General features: G+C 44.1%; 1 protein-coding gene across 2 annotated transcripts in view; it reads right to left on the reverse strand.

Moving 5' to 3' along the window:
- Positions 1 to 21,039, reverse strand: part of NECTIN1 (nectin cell adhesion molecule 1) — a 445,468-nt gene that overhangs the window by 14,459 nt on the left and 409,970 nt on the right. The window contains exon 9 of one of the 2 annotated variants that reach the window (XM_086956779.1): positions 5,417 to 5,598. The exons of the other annotated variant lie outside the window; for it this stretch is intronic. Coding sequence (XP_086812905.1) covers positions 5,458 to 5,598 — 141 coding nt within the window. The 3' untranslated portion in view covers positions 5,417 to 5,457. The remainder of the gene's footprint in view (positions 1 to 5,416; positions 5,599 to 21,039) is intronic. 2 annotated transcript variants of the gene reach the window in all.

The raw sequence follows: 21,039 nt of genomic DNA on the forward strand, positions 1-21,039 counted from the left end.
GGTGCACTCCACCCACTGCACCAATGGAAGCTACGTCCTGGATAATGCCAGTTAGGGGGTAATATGCTGCTACATGTATACAGATCTATGCATGTTCCTAGACAAGAAACAACATAACATGGTGAAGCTGGTAAGGAAGTTATGAACAGATTCACGATCCTGTACAGTTGGAAAGAGTGTGGAGAGTACATATCAGATGGGCTTATAGGATGGGGAAGCTGTGAGGTCCTTATCAATGACAGGCAAGTTGCTACTCATACAGATGCGTGTTACTTTCGCAACTACAAGAGCGATGCAGTGACCTTGCTGTTCTCAATCCTGCTGCTAAAGTTGAGAAGGTTTGTGTCCTAGTCCCTTCTTTATCATTCTTGAATTTCACATCTGGAGATATGGAGATACTTGGTGCTGCATTGGCCCCATGAGTGGTCAGATATGTGGGCGTACCTGTCATTACTGTTATGAAATCTACTAAGACTTGTAGAGGCATCCACTGAAGTTCCATTGGTGGGAAGTGAGGGATGTGATCACATTTCCTCATCCGTTGGAGGAGCGGGGTGGTGTATGAGAACGACTTCCGAGAGAATTAAGTCTTTGACACTGTCTTAGAAGGCCATTGCTATCTTATAGATGGGAGAGGACCACACCCAGGATGGTTGTTGCAATGTTTGGTTCTTGGAGGGTGGGTTATTCTATCTAGGACTTGGGTGAATTATGCCACTTAGAATTTGAGACAAACATTTTTTTCTGGAAGCAGTGATGTGCTTTATTGTCCGAGAAACATATTTACATTTGATAATGGGTAGGTTGATAGTTAAAAAGAGTGAAGGGATTGGGTAGATTTACATCAGAAAGAGGGAAAAGGTACTGTGAGAAAGAATGGTAATCCATCTGGCACATAGTATTTCATTGCACCTGTTCATGTATTCCACCTTTCAACTATGTGGGAATTGCCTGCACCACAGGTGTACTAGGGAAGGTTTTGAAATAGAACGGTATAGCTTTTATATCTTTTTTAAGTCAAAGTCGCCTTTCCTGAGTGTCCTGTCTAAGTGTGAGTTCCTCACTTTTCCTAGTGCATCCTGCTTTCTCTCCTGCTCTCCACCCCAAGTCCTCCTCTTCTCCTCCCTACACTCTCAGTTGCATCACTATGTGGTTATGTGTTTTTTTCTCTTCATAGTGCCTGGTATGGGGTATATGACCTATTACACTTTTTTACTTATATATGCATCTCTCATTTTATTCTGTAAAGTGCCTTAATGCCAGTCTGGTGGAAGGAGAGCTAAAAAAAACTATTACATAAATACACACGCAAGGTATTTGGGACTCATTGTGTCTCTGAGCAGCCAATATCTTGTGGTACTGGTAAGAATGTAATTGCTGACAGACAGGGACCCTCTACTATGCGCTACACCCATCAATACCTTCTTCTGCTAGCAAATTACAGAGAAAGAAGACTGCTTTCCCTAGCCAGGGGAGGGTACCTGTCCCTTAAAAAATGATTAAGAACAAACGCAATCCGGAGGTTTCAGACAAATGCCTTTGTGGTGAAGAAGAGGATCTGCAATATTTTATGTTGGTTTGGGGCCATTAGGGCAAGACTAGGTCTAACATAATAACTAAGAGCAACTTGGAAATAAAGCAGACCAAATATTATTTTTGTTAAGCGACCTTGTGGGACATGTGACCAGGGCAACAGGCCTGTACTTGAGGCTCAGTTTGGACATCTGTACAAAATTCCAGAATGCTTAACAAGAACACCTCCAGTGCCTAGTTTCTTTATTATCACTTTGTGAGTCACTGTTCTATGTTCATGGACTTCTTGGGTCAGTCATATTTGGTTCTGATTTTAGTTTTGTGTTTAAATGCATTTTAATCTTTATATATTTTGTTTTCAATCTTATGTGTGAAAGCTATGTTTTGTACTATGCACCAAAATCACTTTAATAAATTCAAATTCTACTATGCGGTAAGAAGGGTCTTCCTATGGTTTGATGCAAATTGCAAATACATCTGTTAGCGTTTGATGTTCTTTTGCAATCAACAATATTTTTGCTCTAGGTTAGAATCAAATGTATCAGATAGTAGAGCACTTGCTTCAGAACTTTACCAGGATCTCCGCCTTTGTAGGGACGACAGACCCGTAGAGCCACAATCCTAAGAGTGCTTAAAGGTCTTTATGGATTCCCTTGTTGTGGAGATTAAGTGAGAGTTCCTACAGAATCCCAATACTAAATTCCCATGATAGCACTTGAATCTGCCTCTAGGATCCACTCTTTTAGCCATACGTATAAGAAATTATAAGAAGAATGATAAAGCACAGACAATTCTTAAATCTGCAGTGATTGTGCTATCGCTCACGGACCTGTTGGGCTTGGGTACTTATCTATGCTCAACTCCATCTATGCCTCTTCTGATCCCAGATCCCAGATCCATTAAAGATCCTAAATGTTTGAGGTTTGAAGGATACAGCATATGATTGTTATTATACGTCACCCTATTTGGTATTCTAGTAAGAAAGGGTAGGTAATACAGCACTAAGAGGCCGCTTATGAGTATTGAGGGTTTGGCCTCATTAACCCCTTCGATGCTGGTGACGGAACCATTCCGTCATCAGTCACGGTTGAGCTGTGCTGATGACGGAATGGTTCCGTCACGACCGCACCCTGTTCTGGAATGTCCAGCACCGGGGAAGAATCTGCGCCGCACGGATGCGGTTAAAGGTGCTATTCTGGAGGTACTGATACGGGTGCAGCAGCACTTCCATGGGTCTGGGGGTTGGGTAGGTTGAGGGTAGATTTAACAAGAATTATAAAGTAGATCCTGAGGGTCCTCTTAGAAATCATCTGTGAATTGGTACTTCCGGTCCTGATTCTCTTGGTTATTCCTCATTTCTCCCCCGTATTTAAACTAGAGATTTTCTGCTTACAGAAGCCCAAATCTCTGGGTGGACTGTTAAGCATTTGCAGCAAATTTGTGGGGCCTGCAATCGAAATTAAGTTACTACCTCCACTGGAATTAGTGGGAACCTGTAATTGGTCCATATATTTTTTTTAGCTGGTTTAGCCTGGCCTCCTAATTTAGATCGGCGACCTCCATTGGAAGAGCAGGTTTTTATACCTGCTCAGAACTTTGGGCAGCCTCAGTTCAAAAGGATCACACTTTTTTATTCAACAACTACAGTCTCTGGTTTATAATATAGCCTTATAGCCCGCCGTAGCGGGCTATACCGGCTATTAAAGGCCAGCTGAATCGTTAAAGGCTCGAGCCGAAGGGGAGGGACTTTAACGAAACAGCGGGGCTTTAATAGCCGTATAGCCCTGCTATGAAGGGCTATAAGGCTATTAGAACATTCTGCCACTAGGGGGCAGAATGTTCTAACAAATTAAACAAAGGGTTCTCGAAGCTCGAGGGGATATAAGTCCCCTCGAACTTCGAGAGGCCTTTGTAGAACATTGGAATGTTGCTCTGCAGGCCTTTACCGACCCGTAGAAGCAGGGAGCACTCCATTGTCTGCAATGGAGCTCTCAACATTCCAATGTTCTAATAATTCATAATTAAGTGTCAATAACACAAGACTTCAAGACACTGGTACAAGGAATTAAAAAGAAAGTCACACCATATACATTATAGAACACTGGGGTAGAGGAGGCCAATGAAGGACTCCATGGAGAGAAACATTTGGGAAATAAAAATACCATGAAGAACCCTCATATTGGTGCTTTGGAATTGCAGTGTTGTGTGGTGTTCCTGTAGAACACTGTGGGGGTTGTACAGTACTAGGCACTATTCCTATCTTGCAGCTCGGGACCTGCTACAATTTAGAAAAACATTTCTAAATGATTACTGCTGCACAGATGGCTCGTAACCTGGGCCACCGGAATTATATGACAATCCAACACCTCATTTTGTGGCATATTATGCAAATACATGGGATGATCTAAGGCCTGACATTATGCTAAACACTTCCTTGCTTCACAAAATAAGGATGTCGTATTACAATAAAAGGTGTGGTTCTGTATCCTGTCGCTTTCTGCTATGTTTCAAACCCCATCTCTTAAATGTAAGCTAAGTCACTGTTTTCTAACAAGCATCACCAAACTCTGCGCCTTACAAATATTTGTATGTAAATTTATAAATAAGAGTGAATTTAAACTTGAAAACTTCGGACTTATAAAAACAGATGGCTCTTTGCTGGAGTTATTTTTAATTCGGAGGGAAACTGCAGCTTTCATAGTGAAGGAAATAGGAATTGGCTTCAATAGCAAAACTTTGAAATGATTAATAAAAATAAAGTAGAAGGAACAATTATATTATCAAAGCATGGCCCACAATTTAAAATACTTAAGAAGGGATATTTCCGCTTTAACATAGCATAGCTGAAAAGCATTAGAATACTGTTGCCAAAATGATTCATTACTTATATGCTGTGTTTCATTTGAATCCTGGAGGAAGAAAAGACAAACACAAATCCCTCCAATTCGCAGAGAGATGGTAACGCCACTTTTAGACAGTCTCAATTTTTCACAGTGTGTGCATAGCAGTCAACAAATGAAAGTGAGGCAACTTTTGCAGAGGTTTAACAGATGCCCTGTATTTCACAGCATTCATTGTAACTTTTGATCTGCTTGCTAAAAAAAACTGTGTGACAAATGATTAGTGTGCTAAGCCAACAATTAAGCAAAATGCACAGCCGCTTTAAAAATCAACCATGCCAATTTCTGTGCCTCTAACCTGGGCCAGGCATACATTACTATAATATTTGTTGGCTAGTGTAATTCTGAGTAATTTCATGTGAATGCAGCAGATTTAAGGCACACTGATTTGTGACACCCCGATCTTGGCGGAGCATGTAAGTGGGCTTATGTCTCTCTGCTCTAGCCCATACCGTATGAAGTGTTTATTGAGTGTAAACAAGCAATGTGGCCCAACAGTTTTACAGAAGCCAAGGTACGGAGACAGTGACAAGCAACAGCAACGCCCATGTAGCTCCATGCAGTCGCATGCTTTCCCATGCAGTTGCATGCAGTGCCGTGCATGGATGTTTGCAGCAGACCTTCCTCCATGCAACACATGTGCTCTCTGTTTAAAGACTCTCCAGTCATGTCTGGTCAACAAGGGGACATACACAGCCTTGGGGGGACAGAGTGGTAGAGGTGGCCAACAGCGAGATTGGAAGTTGACTCTACAGGTCAGCGACTCTTGACGCCGGAAAGACTGGGGCACAATCAGTCACAGGTCTGGGGCAGTGACAGCCCCGGCGAACCTGGAGACCTATGGCCAGTATCGACACCTGCCAACATCCCTGTAGGCCTTTCACCCATGGATACAGGGAACAGCATGCGCATCCATGGAGGTGATGGGGAGACAACAGAATGACACATTCACAGAGAAAGTAGGCGGAACATTAGTAGTGTACCTTGAGGCCAGAGTCTGGGGGAAGGCCTAGGGTGGCACGTGTTAGCGTATGTTAGGTTGGATGGTGGCGTACTCCACGAGCTCTCCGCTGGCATGGACGGAGCTCCGGGGGCTGGGCGACGAGGCCAGAGCCGACGTGTCCAGCTCCGCATACTGGACGTCACTGTCCTTCGTGCCAGAATTCTGGAGATAGGAAAGCAAGTGAAGCGGGGAGACCATGAGGAGAACATGACGGAGACATGGAGAAAATGGCAAAGTGCAGTGCCGGTGGGAGAGAAGTAAAAGGGAGAGTTGGGTAAAAAGGAGAGCAGATGGTGTGAAAGGAGACAGACGACAAAAGAGGAGAGAAGGGAGTGGGACAAGAGAAAAGGTAAAGATGAAGAAGGAAGTAGAGAAGGAAAGTGAGAGAGAATGAAAGAGAGAGCAAGAGAGAAATGGAGGGGATGCAGAGGGAGAGAGAAAAACAGGAATAAGTGAGGTAGTGAAAGAAATATGAACCCAGGTGGAGAGCAGCAGAAGAAAGTTGAATGGAAGAAAAGGGAAAAGGTAGAAGGGCCGAGAACAAATTATAGGAGTGAGAAAATGCAAAGCAGTGAAGATGGTGAAACCAAGAGTTAAATGGGTAACATGAGGGGAAGGTACAAAACAAAAAACAACAGAGTTAGTGGGTAAAAGATTTTTTTAAAAGATAAAAAAGGAGGATAGGAACAGTGAACAACTAAAACAAAACAGGTGTTAGAATGAGTCACATTCCTTTGGCCAAGAAATGTGCATTTCAAAAAGTTAGGGGTAAGCTCTGAAGGTGAGCACATAATACATCAGTGATAGTGACAGGCCAAGGGGAGACAGGGTGACCACACTGCAAGTCGCTTTCACAATGTCACCGTCTGCCCTAATGTCTCCAATACCAGGAACCTTCATCCCTCCCTGGTGCTTTCTTCAGTCCCCAGCACCTTCATTCATCCCGATGCCTTTCCTTCCCTTGGTATTCACCCATCCCTGGAACATACTCACCTTCCTGGAACTTTCATTCCACCCTGGTACTTTAATTGCTACCTACTTGGTATGTTCGGCCCTGTTGGGCATCCTCTTCCTTCACTGATGCCTTCGTCCCTACAATGTATCCTCATCCATAGCTGTTCCCTCATTCCCTCCTTCGCACCTTTATTCCGCTTTGTTAGGTTCTCTCCTCACTTCTACTTTCATATTTCCATGGTCCTCTCTCCCATGTTTGGTACCTTTCCCTCACCCAGTATCTCCGTTCTTTGTCCGTTGCTGGGACCTTTCTCCTTTTCTGGCACTTGTTCTCTTTTCATGTACATTCTCCCCACCTCCCAATCTTCACCAATGGTATTCTCCTCTCTGGTACCTCCATGCTACCTTAATCTGTCTGCTGCATCTTCATCACACACTGGACTCGTTATCTCTTTCTGTTGCCTTCATTCCTTCCTGGTTGCTTCACCCCTCCCTGGTGCCTTTATCTTTCACAGTTTCTTCCCACATTCCTAGTACCTTATTCTCCCTCAGTACTTTCACCCAGCTCACACACCTTCATCATTCCTGACACTATTATCATTCTTTGGAAGCATTATCACTTCATGGTCTCTTCTTCCTTCACTGGTACCTTCCCCATTCCTGATATATTTTCGTCTCCTTCATATCTTGATCAAACCCTAATAATTGACTCCTTCCATCTGGACCCTTATTCTGTTGGTCCCTTAAACCCTCTTTACTACATTTATTTCTCTCTGTTACCTTCTCACCACAACAGTACCCTAATCTCTTCAAGATCTCTTCTTACATCCTGCTACGTTCTCCCATGCCTGCTACCTTCAACCCTTCCTTGTACCGTTATTCCCCTTTAAACCTTCCTTCATCTTGATAGCTCTACACCTTCCTTATGCCGTCATCTCATCCCCCATCCCTTCTCTCCCTGGTACATTAGTACCCTTATCCCTTCCTAGTAACATTATCCTTTCCTCACCCATTCTCCTAGTAACTTAATCCTTTCCTGGATTCTTCTCATTTACTGGGAACGTAATCCCCATGATATGTTCTCCTATCCCAGGTACATCATCTCTAGTAGGCATCTTCCTTCTCACCTCCCTACCTTTCCCTCATCCTGGCTCCCTCTTTGGCAATATTCACATAATACTTTCTTCTGTACCAAGTCCCTTGATCGCTCTGACTTTCTCCGTCCATGGCACCTTTATTCAAGTACATTCTCCTTTAGCACCTGATTTTCTGGGCTTTACTCCCATTCCTTTCTGGTATCTTTTCTTCTCCCTCGTACCTTCAGTCCTCCATTTAATGCCTCCCTGCTTCCATTACCATGAGACACTTTCCAAACCCTGGTATCCTCGTCCTCATGGGTACCATTGTGGCAACACATCCTCCTCTCCCCAACAACTTTAGCCCAATCCCTCCCTTCTCCACTCCTTAAATATGTGGCATGTGCATGCACAAACTGAAGACAAATATTATAACAAGCATGGGGATGCTGCCCCCTTTCTACACATCCTTTAGTTATGACCAAATTGGACTTTTGGGGACATGTGTAGGTAGAAAGAGCAGCTCTGTACACCTGGCTGTGCTGGGCAGGCCTTCCCTACTGGATTCATGTAGTGGGCGGTTGGGGGAAATGGTTTGCACATTGGGCATAAATGGGGCTCGACTGACAAGACCAAGACAGAGTCGAACTGGCCTCTATGGCAATTAGGCAGTGCCCGAAGGCCTGGCCAGTGATTGGCTTTGTTTTTTGGCCAATCGTACGGCTGTTTTATTGTCTGGTGGGCCGTTTTATACGGGTGAGTTCCCTGATATTAAAACAAACATTAACAAACATTGTCTGCAACAAACTCAGATACATACACTCTTCCGTACCTAACCAGACACTTATGTAGCATCTTTTTACAAGTTTAAAACTATCCCAATTAGCGAATATAGGACACTCATCCACTGCTTTTCAGCTGATTCACTAATGGGGGCCCCCTTCAACCTTGCGCCGGGGGCCGATTTTCTGTCCTAGTCCGACCCTGGGCCCAGACAAACCCACGCAGATAATCTGATTATTCCACAGAGGAAAAAGAAATCCTTTATGGGAGGCGCGCGGCGCCGAAGACGCCTGAACCTGCCCCTTCCAACCACACAGGAGATAAAACCCTTGAAGTACTCGAAGAATAGTGAGATTAATGAACGGCGCGAGGCCTTGATTTCCCACCGATTCCGACATGAAGCACCGCTTTATGGAACACTTTCCGCCAGGCCCGGAGCATTGTTCTGCGGCGGAGCCTAATGAAGTAATTGTGAAATTTATGGCAAATCAATTACCGTGGAATAAGAAAAGATTCCCCGCATGAAAGAAGGGATTCGGAATCACGTGCGCCTGGAATATTCGCGAAGCGGCGCTAATGCGGCTGCAAGCCTGATTTCACAGGTGTGAGCACAGTGCGGGCGGGCCAGCCTGGCTGGGAGCCTGGCGGCCATTTTAGAAGGAATAGTAAATAATAATAGAAAGAAGGGGAATAACTATAACTGAGTCATGAGATGAGAACACAGCAACAGAGTCCTGGGGCCCTGTTACAGAGAGGGGTCCAGGGGCCGTATTATACAGAGTGCCCTGGTGGTGCAACGGCTGTTTGCGCCCGCTTTGCACGCTCCTGGGGCACTCTGGTATTACAGAAGGGGCCGCAGACGCTTGTGCGTCCCCTTCTGTAATACCAATAGCGCTGGCTCATTTGCATGACTGGCCATATGCACATGAGGGAATCACTTTGCCTCTTCACCTGTGCCATATTATGGATGTGGGCACAGAGGCAAACATACCTTTAGGAGGCACACTAAAAGTGTGCCACAAAAAGGTGCCGCACTGTCAGTGTGCCTCCTAAAGGCAGCCCTCTGGAGGGGAGAAAGGGGGTCCATGGACCCACCAGACATCCCCTTGCAGGCAGGTGCAGTCACTCACTTCACCCACCTGAAAGGAGATCTCTCTCCCCTCTTGAAAGTGCAGGCAGGTTGCTGTCTGCACAGTATAACATGGAGACGCTTTGAAGCAGCCACTCCATATTTTTCGACTTTGCGGCTGCCCTAAGGGCAGCGCATTTGCCATAATAGGGTACACTTTCCCTGTTTGCACCTGGCATACCTGTTTTGAGGGGCACTGTGGCACAAGCAGGAAAAGTGCGCCCATATTGTAATACTGGCCCTGGTATGACTTTATAGTGACCAAAGATAGGTTGGAATTTAAAGGGAGAAATGGCAGGTAAGAGATTTAACAAACAACACAAGATATGGGTTAATACAAATCAACATGTGATTTGAATATACTCAAATCAACCCAAGATCTGAGGTTACACAAACCATGACGAGATCTGAGTTCATAGAAATCAACACAAGATCTGAAGTTACAAGAAATAACACAAAACATGAGGGTACACGTATAAACACTAGATGGAAGGCACCAGGAATCAAAACAACACCTGTGATTACAGGTAAGAATGCATGATCGAGGTTAAAGGGATCAAAGAAGATCTGAGGTTAAGTGAATCAACAGAAGATCTGAGATCAGAGGAATCAAAACAAGATGCAAATTTACATAAATCAACACAAGGTCTGAAGTAACATGAATTAACAAAGATCTGAGGTTGTATGAATAAACAAGATCTGAAGTTACAGGTATTAAAATACGTTTTGAGGTTACAGTTATCAAAATACCATGTGATGTTACAGAAATCCACAAGAGGAAACGGGTTACGGGAATGAAATCAATGCCTGAGGTCACAAGAATCAAAGCAAGGTGTTGGGTTACAAAAATCAACATAAGGTGCAAGATTACAAGTGTTAACGCACAATCTGAGTATAACGGATTTAATATTTAAATTTGCAGAACAAACACAATATCTGAGTTAATATACATCAACAGCATGTGTTCACTCACAGCAAACTGAGGGCTGATGTTAGAACAAATACTACAAGATCTGAGGTCACTTGTGCCACTACAACATTGTTATTTAGAACAACAAATGCCATGTCTGAGCTTGAAGGACCCAACAGCAGGTCTGAGTATGCAGGAAAGCAACACAAGAACTGAGTATATAGGAGTCAACATAAGCTTCGAGCTTCTGCAAATCAACTCAAGGTATGACTTTATAAAAGCCTACAGCAAGTGGGAGCTTGGTGTAAAAACAACGGTGTGTCTGAATTTACAGAAAACAATACAAGATGTGAGTTTAAATGAACATACAGGTGATGTGAGTGTCGAGGAACCAAAGGAAGTTCTGAGCTAGAGACATCACCACAATATTTTTGTTAACATGACCCAACACCATGGTCAAGGTTGAAGCAATTAATGGCAAATCTTAGTTTAAAGAAATCAATGCAAACTCTTAGTCTACAGGGTGGAACAGCAGTTTTGACCATTTAGAAATCAATACAAGATCTGAAATTAAAGTAATCAACAAGAGATCTTAGTTTGCCAGTACCAATAGGAGGTCTGAGATTACAGAAAGCAACACAAAGTCTGGATTTAGAGAAAGCAACACAGTATCTCAATTTGCACAAAACAATAGCATGTACTAATGACAGGTCTGGGCTTGGAGGAACCAAGACAAGACATTTGTTTACTTGAGCCAACAGCATATCTGGGTTTACTGGAACCAATAGCAGGATGGAAATTAGAGAAGCAACTACAAGATTAGAGTTTACATGAACATACAAAAGATCTAAATCTACAATGCCAATTAGAAGCTTACAGAAACCAATCCAAGGTCCGAGTCTACAGGAACCATTAGTAGGTTTGAGCTCAGTTCCCAGCTTAAAGGAATTCAAACCGGGCCTGGTTAAATGTCAAACAATGACTAGTTTGAACTGAAAAAAATGACCACAAGATCAGAACGTATAGGAATCAGTACTTTCTCTAGGTTTATGTGAACCAACGTTAGGTCAAAGCTTATAGGAACCAACCCAAGAATTTATGTTTACAGTTACCAAATCCTTTTCTGCATCTTCTTGATCCAACACCACATATAAACATCCAGAGGCGAGTCAAGATCTGAGTGTATGGGAGCCTCTCCACAACTGAACTAGTTTACAGGAGCCAAAGCAAGTCCCTGCTTACTAGAACCAGACACATGTCTAAACTTACAAGATTCAGCACCAGAACTGAGTACTGAGGTATCAAACAGGTCGAAATTTACAGGATCGAACATCATGTCTGAAAAAATAGGAACTAAAACAAAGTCATATTTTACGGAAGCAATACCATATCTGAATTTACATAAACCAAGACCAGATCTAAATTTACAGGCATCAGCATCATTTATGAGCTTTTAGGCAGCTTAAGGGCCTATGAGCTTTTAAGAACCAACACCCAGTCTCTGATTACCGAAAACAAAATCAGAGGCCATATGGTATAAAGTGCCATGGGGGCACAATGGTGTTTGTAGTGCTTCATGTACCCCAGAACACTTTTGTATCATACAAAGGACTGCAGATGCTTGTACTGCTTGTTCTCTAATAAGGATTGCACCAACACACAACTTCGGATTGCGTGTTCACAGGGGGATGTTCCCTAATTTGCATGGGGTTATGGCCTTGTGCAAAACATGAAGCTCTTTGTCATCACAACCACTCTATATTAGAAATGTAGTCGCCATGGCAAAGGAGCCATCATGAGGTGCACTGATCGTGTGCCACACAGAGGTTGTACACAAGTAGTGCGTCTCACCAAACGTGTTCTACGGGTTGGGCTTGCAGGGTCCTAAGAACCCCAGAGGTATCCCCCTGCAAGTAGTTACAGTACCACACTGCACCCTTGCTCCCGCTCCTAACTGAGGCGGGTGTTGTCCAGTGACGGAGCAATGGCTTCCAACCAGCGCTTTTCCCTACAGTATAGAACTCTCCGTGGCTCAGGCTCGAACTGTTAGTTTACTCTTCCACTGTGGAGAGCACATTTTTTAGTAATCAGATACACTGTCCTGGTCTGCAGCAGGCACACTTAGTTAAGGGTTTCACACAGCAAAACCGGGGCAATGCACATAATATTTAATACAGACCCAGACCAGAGCTTTCAAGATCCAACATTGGGTCTGTGTTTAATGAGACAAAAATCCAACACCAGAACAGAGCTTGTAGGAAACAAAACATTGTCTGAGCTTACAGTTACTATCTCTGCATCTAAGCTTATAACAAACTAAACAGAGTGTGGCTTTACATGAACCGCTGCCAGGTAAAAACAAGTATTTGCAATGCAATAGGTCTCGCATTAATGAGAGTTTAAGCTACTGGCAATGCAATCGCTTAAACTCTTGCAAGTGTGAGACCTATTGCATTGCAAATATTTTTTTTTTACTAGTGCCCATGCAGCGATTTCACATTTATGAAGGCTGCGCCCCTTTCTTTAGTCAAGCCGCGACTAAAGAAAGGGGCATGTCCGACAATAAAGTGAAATCGCGAGGCGGGGGCTGTGACAAAAAAAGCATCTGTTTGTCAAGTTGACAAACAGATATTTTTTGGGGTAAAAGCGCCCATGCCGTGCTTTCACTTTAATGTCGGCTGTGTACCTTTCTTTAGACACGGTTTGTGTAAAGAAAGGAACGTGGCCTCTCTGAATGTGAAAGCAACTCATGGGCGCTAGTAAACAAAATAAATAAATAAGCACAGCCGCTAAATGCAGACCGGACTGCTAAAATAAATAAATAAATAAAACTCGGCCGCTATAGTTCAAGCAGACCGCCATTAGCAAAAATTGACAAAAAGCGGGCGTCGGGCAGCGTGCTGCGAGGTAGTGGGTGGAATAGAGGAAGACCGTTAAATAAAATAGTGCTCACCGTAAGTCGGTGAGCACTAAGCAGACCATGTAAACAACACCAGTAAAAGGTCCAATCATTCTGGGAGGTAACAAATGCATAAAAGGGGTACCAAGGAGGGACTAACAAGCCTAATAACGACCCGGAAGCCAGTGTTTACGAACGGCAATTACACAAGCCACCATTAAAAAAAATATGGGCGTAGAGTGGGGGAGGCTTCAAAGCCATACTCCACTACTGCATGCCTCGCAGCAGCGCATGCGTAGCCCAGGCTCCACCTAAAAACTGTCCAGAAGGATGTTCCTGCACAAAGGAGGAGCAGGACTGTAGCGTCTATCGGCTGTTTCAGAAATTATTTTCTAAAGCAAAAGTTTTTTGCCCAGTTGCAGAAAATATGCGATCAAAAGGGTAAACTAAACATTACTGCATATTCTGAGATATTAAAGAGGTACTGTGAGAAAAGAAATCAATGTCAATTGTTATGAAAAAGAAGATTATTGGACTATTACATACCTACCATCACTCAATGTTCCTTAGTTGGTTTGCCGTCTTTGCTTTAAACATGCTTTCAATATAATGAATTTATTATTTAAAACATGAAACTGAAAACATCGTTTTTAGACTTTTCTTTGAATATGTCCACTTCACCACCCTATGCTCCTTGTTTTAGGTGTCACTTGAAATGCTGGCCACCTTATACTTTGTTTTACTGCATATATTTATTGCAATAAATATAAAAGCTTTTGACTGTTTCTTGGAAAATATGCTGTCCAACATTAGTGTGGTACCAGAATTGTGAGTTCTAAATATGGTAATAACAAACTATCATTGCAAAAATAAGTATGACCAAAATATCAACAAGGTAACTAACTGTACAGAGGTAAACATATACTTAACTCCACACATATGTACCTTGAAGATGCATATATCTGCAAGGTACGTAGATACAAAGTTATAAATTCTAAGGGCCTAATTATCAAGCCACTTAATCACCGGTACTTCACTTTTTCCCATATTAAAAGTAACTTCTTGGAGGCGCAAGGGACTTATAAATAAGCCCCTAAATACCTATAGACATAGATTGTTGATATTATGATCATCAATACGTTTGGTCGCATAATATTTAAACCTAGAAATTCTGATTTACAATCCCAGCATCAACACAATGATTTAGTTTGTTCCTTCATTAGAAACTGTACCTAGTAATAATGAAAAAAAATTGTATTTTAGGGGCTACTGAGAATATCCTTTTTCAAGAGAGGAGTGTGATGTGAAAACCTTCAAAGGCCAATGTCCTGCTAACCAAGCAAAGCAAGGACATCTGAGGCACTTTAAGAGAGTGAACCCACAGTAGTCACATCGCATGAAGACCCAGGAAACTACATATAACTGGACCTTTAGACATACAGATGTGCTTATTAACCTTGTTGCAGACAACAACATAAGTAATAATGCATGGCCGATTGCAAATGTATGACAACATGAAAAGGCTTAAGGGAATTGTTGAGTGCGCCTTATCTTATACAAACTGACCAGATTATGAAAGTCATACATTTTTCTTCTATTTCCCCATCTAAACAGGTGCGGCCGGCCCTCGGTGAGAGCGGTGGGGGCGGGGCGGGGCTGGGTGGTGGGGGAGTCGACAGAGATACAATAGGAAAAATCAAATAAATAAAACCACTTACCTTACTCGTGCCGCATCGCCGAAGCGGCGAGCGCAAGGTAAGTGGTTTTATTTATTTATTTAATTTTACCTATCTCATCGTTTGTTGACTACCCCCTCACCCCGTCCCGCTTCACCGGTCTTACCTGTGCTGGCCGCGCCTGCATCTAAATGATTCTCTGGAAGCCAAGTACCAATGCTAAACATGCCTTTCTGGACTGGTCTTTTCAAGATGCCACACACAGGTCCACGATGACGTCGCCGGCCACTATCCAATATAATCCATCATTAAAGAATGTTACTCACAGCCAAATATAATGTCACTATACGAGTTTGACTTCAGTCAGCAAGCACATCAGGATCATAAAGAGTGCCCAGAGTCAGAAAGCGCTACGGAATCGTACAGAAAGAAGTAACTGCTATACAATAGCCCCTAATAAAATATATCAAAATATAACTACACGGTCACGATGTGTTGGTGTCTGCTCCAGTAGCGTATAGCGTAGCCAGTGTGTCATGGGTCCTTATGCAAGGAAGGCAATAGCCCCCCCCCCCTCTTCTCAATCCCTCCCCCTGCTCTGAATTATAAAACACAGCAATAATCAGCATTCAGTGGGTCACTAGGGCCTTTGGGCCCGGGCACCACTGTACCTGTTGCACCAATGGAAGCTACGCCCCTGGCATGCATAGACATTCACTGTAAAAGTACAGCATGTGAACGAGCCGTTCATCACCAATATCATTGCTACCAAGGGCCAGGTAAACAACGTTTTTTTTTTTTAAGATGAAAGCACATCAATGAGAGGGAGAGGTGGTTTGAAGTCCTCTTCTGTGTTTGTCATTAATGACACCGGAGGTCAGGGGTCAGAGGTCTGGTGGATTAAGAAAGGCTTGGTGCGGACAAGTCCTGTCTCCTAAGCCTAGGAGGCCTGGCGCAGCTCTCAGGCCGCTCTGTGACCTCGGCGAGAAGGCTCTGGGAGGGAACGTGCAAAGCATCTGGAGGGAGATGCGATCGATGCAACTGCTGGCATGCACATACATGACCATTCAGAGTACGGCAGAAGCTACACTCCAGCCACAACTTCACTCACCAGAGGTGCAGAGGCCGCAGCCCCATCTGAACGAAGAAGAATGGCCATATGAACTTTTTACATCGAGCCTTCCAAAGCCCCAGCCCTAAAGTCCGCTTCATGGGCATCCTGAAGGAGGCAGCACAAAATGTCACTTTTCGGGAGCAATCAGCAGGCGCCTGTCATGGATTGCATGGTTTGTCCAGTGCTGAGAAGGTGCAGGGTGCAACTCTGGCAGATAAGAGGCGCTGCCAAAGATGAAACACTGTCGATAAGGGATGGGGTGGGGGTTTAACATGGACAGCAAGTCTCCTGGCCCTAAATCCGAGGTCAGGACCTCCACACATATCTCCTGTTCAACACTTAAAGTACCAAGTGGGTGAACTGATACGCTGCTAGGGCTGTGCGAAATGTGCGGGAATTTCTATCCAGCGAAATTACCTGGGAAATTACGCGAAAGTAGGGCGTATTACTAAATGAGCATATATGGTATTACGCATTCTAGTTTACCTCAAAATGCGTTCTACATTCCAAAGAGAAGGGAAACATTTTACATTTAAAAAAAAAATAACACCAAAACACAACAACCACGAACAACATCCCTGCGCATTCTGGTTATTCGCATTAATCCTGTGCTCACACACCATAATTCTTCACATGAATGGGGTGCAATTATATGAGAGGTGTAAAGGTATAATTTCAGGATTTTTGCATAACAAGCATAATGTAATATTTCCAAAATGACGCCTTTATAATTGAAATTTCGCCAGGGCCTACACACAACCTATCAGCATGGTCTACAATCCAGCTTCCTTTGCCAGCCAAATCTGCTTTTTTTGTGACCAGCCATTGGCTTCTTGGCATTTTTCTCTTACCTCGCTTTACAATCGCTTGCATGACTTAGCTGTCCATTGCACAACAACTAGCCACCTGAAGTTGTGCCTTTACATCATGAATGGTTTCCCTACTACTGATAAGTAATATGCTCTGAATTAACTAATGTACTTCTTAAACTGCACGGGTTCTTAAAAATAAAAATAAAATCAGTAAGATGTACTATGTCACTTGCGAAACGTATGAATGGATCATTGAATAACCCTTGGACAACTGAATATTCTTTTGTTCTACTTAGTTTCATACTGAACGGCCTGTGAGGATATTTTTGTTTTTAACAAATTAGAGGTGGCATTTAGGAGAATAAATAATACTTCTCTGTAAATAATTATTTCATAATTTAAGCAGAATTTAGAAAGAAGGACAGAGGATAAAAATCAACAATTATGCACAGATATGGAAGTCTATGCAATATGTTATTTCTCATTGGCAATCTAGGTTCTGCCATGAATTTTAAAAGTATGCAACATAGAAAATAAGATCATAAAAATATTAGGGGGCATATTCACAAGGAGCTATCGCGAAATTAACTGCACTTTATTGCAGCCAAAGTCGTGACAAATTCACCCCACCATTCACAAGCAGGTGCTAACAGCCCACAGCACTACTTTCCCGCGATAGCAGCCGCAAAAAATATCAATTGTTAGGCAAAAACGAGCGAAGGTGTCTGTTTCCTAGTGTTCAGTAGACAGACTTAATTACATCAAGGTACCATTGTCCAATACATTCTGGGTATTAGAGAGACATATGGTACATAGGTGTCAATGTTTCAGTGCCAGGCTTTTAGATGTGTGGCATCATCTTCAGGACAGTATTATAAAACATGCCGGTCTTGAATTTATACAGTTGCCTTTCATACAAATCACATACAAATTAAACACAAAAGTTGGGAAATATGGGAAAAGGAAGGAAAAGAAATACAATTTTAGGCAAATTTCTAGGTATAGACCAATCTTGTCAATATTCAGTGACTTGGAAATAGCATTTAGTAGAGCAGGCGTGCAATAGTGTGACTTCCAATGAAAGAGTGAGACATAACATCTCAGTTTGTCAATACGTGACCCGGACAGGAGATTACAAAAAATGCGTGGTGGCGTGTGTGCGTTACATACATTGGCCGTTGGATGCCCGCAATGTGTTGTTATTCTCCATGCTCACCATTTCTCAGATCGCACGTTCTGAAATGCATTGAGCCACATTTTGTGTATTCGCACTGCGTTGTTTTGATTCACGCACTATTAATTGATTTATCCACAATTAAACCAACATGTGGATCCTTCTATTAGGCATGTCACTGCCAATGTATGTATCGCACACGCGCCACCACACATTTTTTGTAATCTCCAGTCCGGGTCACGTATTGACAAACTGAGATGTTATGTCTCACTCTTTCATTGGAAGTCACACTATAGCATGCCTGCTCTACTAAATGCTATTTCCAAGTCACTGAATATTGACAAGATTGGTCTATGCCTAGAAATTTGCCTAAAATGGTATTTCTTTTCCTTCCTTTTCCCATTTTTTCCAACTTTTGTGTTTAATTTTTATGTGATTTGTATGAAAGTCAACTGTATAAATTCAAGACGGACATGTTTTATAATGCTGTCCTGAAGATGATGCCACACATCTAAAAGCCTGGCATCAAAACATCGACACCTATGTACCATATGTCTCTCTAATACCCAGATTGTATTGCACAATGGTACCTTGATGTAATTAAGTCTGTCTACTGAACACTAGGAAACAGACCGCTTCGCTCGTTTTTGCCTAATAATTGTTGTTCTGTCTTGTTGTCTATGGGTCACAGGCTGTGCCACCTTGACATCATTCCTAATTACACGTTATCTTCTATATTTGTTGAAATAAATCTCTGTCCGGCTGGACAAAGAACATATTGGCTATTTAGCGTATGTTGATTCAAGTTTCAATTTTCGTGTTCTAGGGACCCCTGTCTTTAGTAACAATTAAGCGCCCAAGGTCCCTAGTATATTACCTTTGGGTTCCCTTGTTTTTGTAAACAGCAAAACATATTGCCACAGAGGACCCCCACAACTATCGCTAATGAGATGCAGAGTAGGAGTTCCTGTGCAAAAACCTGCATCAACACCACACCTCAACATTCACAACGAACAGACAGATCGGCGATAAGAACACAAAACACGCAATAAGGCGACTTAGCAGCAGGAATTTTACACCTCCTCTGAACTGGTGTAAAGTCGGATGGCAGTCTGCACCAGAAAAGGGAGCCCTGCCCATGGCATCATCGGAAGGGCAACAGATGCCATGGAGCAACTGAACATGAAGCACGGACACCCAAGAGGGCCACAACACCCACCCGGCACACCTCCCCCCTCGCCGGACCACCACAGGGGCAGCACAGACAATTACAGCGCCCCCCAGGAAACGCTCCTGCCTCACAGGCCCAACATCTGACAATGTCACTGTCCACTACAGCCTGAAAGGGACAACCATCCTACGCATCCTGGCCATCATCGCCTAACAGGCTTACGGCACCAACACAGCAGACAACAAACATCCCACCCCACACCAAGCTGCTGGCTGTGCACCACCCGTTGTCCCCTGGTACACCCCAAACAACACCCACCAGAGTTGGCGGAGTCTCACAGTCAGCCACATCCAAGTCCCCCACACCTGTCATGGACATCACCATCATCCTGGCACCCCAGTCCCCGTACGGCCAACACAATGCGCACCACCCGCTGTTGACCAAGCAAGGACCATACACCATAGCCGGATGAACGCACGTGTAGGGGGCAGTCCACTGCACATATGTCCCACCTGTGCCCCCTGGTGACACAGCACACAATCAGAGCAAAAGAAAGCACACGTCACCCATAAATGTGCAGGCAACATCCGAACACTGTGGGACCCTCACCAATGTCACCTCCAAATACACAGCCAGTGTGGATAATCCCTTCATCCTGACAGTCCAACAGCAACCAGCCGTCCCAAGATCGCACAAAGGGAAATGCACAGCCCTTGGCAACTTCCCAATTAACACCCCACTCACCTCAACTCCACAACAATGCAATCCCCAACTCTGGCAATGCACACGTCACAAAATCACAACCTACATGCACAACAACATGCCCACACACCAGACACGACAGAACAACTCACAATGGTAACATGGGCAAGAGTGAACATGAGCCATTAATGACATGGTACCTCAGCCACACAATAGCCAAATGTGGGGAGAGGTGTCAACCAGGCATGTGTGAAGGATGCAGTTGAAACATGATTGTGAGCGTACACAATGCGAAAAGTGGTGGCGAAGTACTGAACAAACCGCAGTATGCAGAACACACCCATATCAAGGCGACATACACCTCTGGTGAATGGAGTGTAGTGGACAGTGGACGCAACCATATCACCCCAGCCAGTGGGGGCCCTTGCGGAGATGTTGCCTGTTACGCCCCACCTGTAAGCGTGAGCAAAGTGGGATGGACCGGCGTATGGCAGGCCAGTGTAGAGGTGTGAATAAAAAGCACGTAGCCCTGGGCGTTGTCCTCTTCCGGAAATCGCAACGTCTCTGCCAGAACGGCGCCTCCCACCCCGCCACGAGGTGGACGCTGTCCTCGTAAGCTGAATTGCCTGAGATCCTGTGCGCCTGAAATAACCCAGCTCGCTGGACCACAAACCCGTCAGGCCCGACCCTACGCAGCCAGGCCAAACTGATCAGCCTCCAACACCGGTATGTGCCATGGATGGCCCACCACGTGCCAGTGTAAGCTCCAAGCCCGAGACTCCCTTTGATCAGTGAAGGCATAGTGCCATAAACGCTACTTGCGACACAACCTGCCACCATCCCTGTCCAACGTCATCCGGCGAGCCGTGCTGTCACAAACCCTGTCCAACGCCATCCGGTGAACTGTGGAGGAGGGACCAGGCCAACTCTGCGGACCAGTAGGTCTCACAACCAGCACCTAGTCGTGAATCACGATTGACTGAGTCCACACCAGTGGACGCACGGAGAGGAATAAGTGGAAAATGCAGCTCAGTCCGGATGAAAGGTGGGTGAGGGTCACAGTTATGGAGGTGACCGAACACCTGGTGCCACTGAACCTGAACTATGCAGGCCGGTGGGGCCACCAACCTATGCCAGTGACACTCGGTGAATAGCCAGTGCTGTCCGCTGACTCTGGCCTACACTGCTCTCCGCCTCGGCTGT

The sequence above is a fragment of the Lissotriton vulgaris genome, chromosome 2_1 (genome assembly GCF_964263255.1).
Source record: "Lissotriton vulgaris chromosome 2_1, aLisVul1.2, whole genome shotgun sequence".
Taxonomy (NCBI): Eukaryota; Metazoa; Chordata; class Amphibia; order Caudata; family Salamandridae; genus Lissotriton; species Lissotriton vulgaris.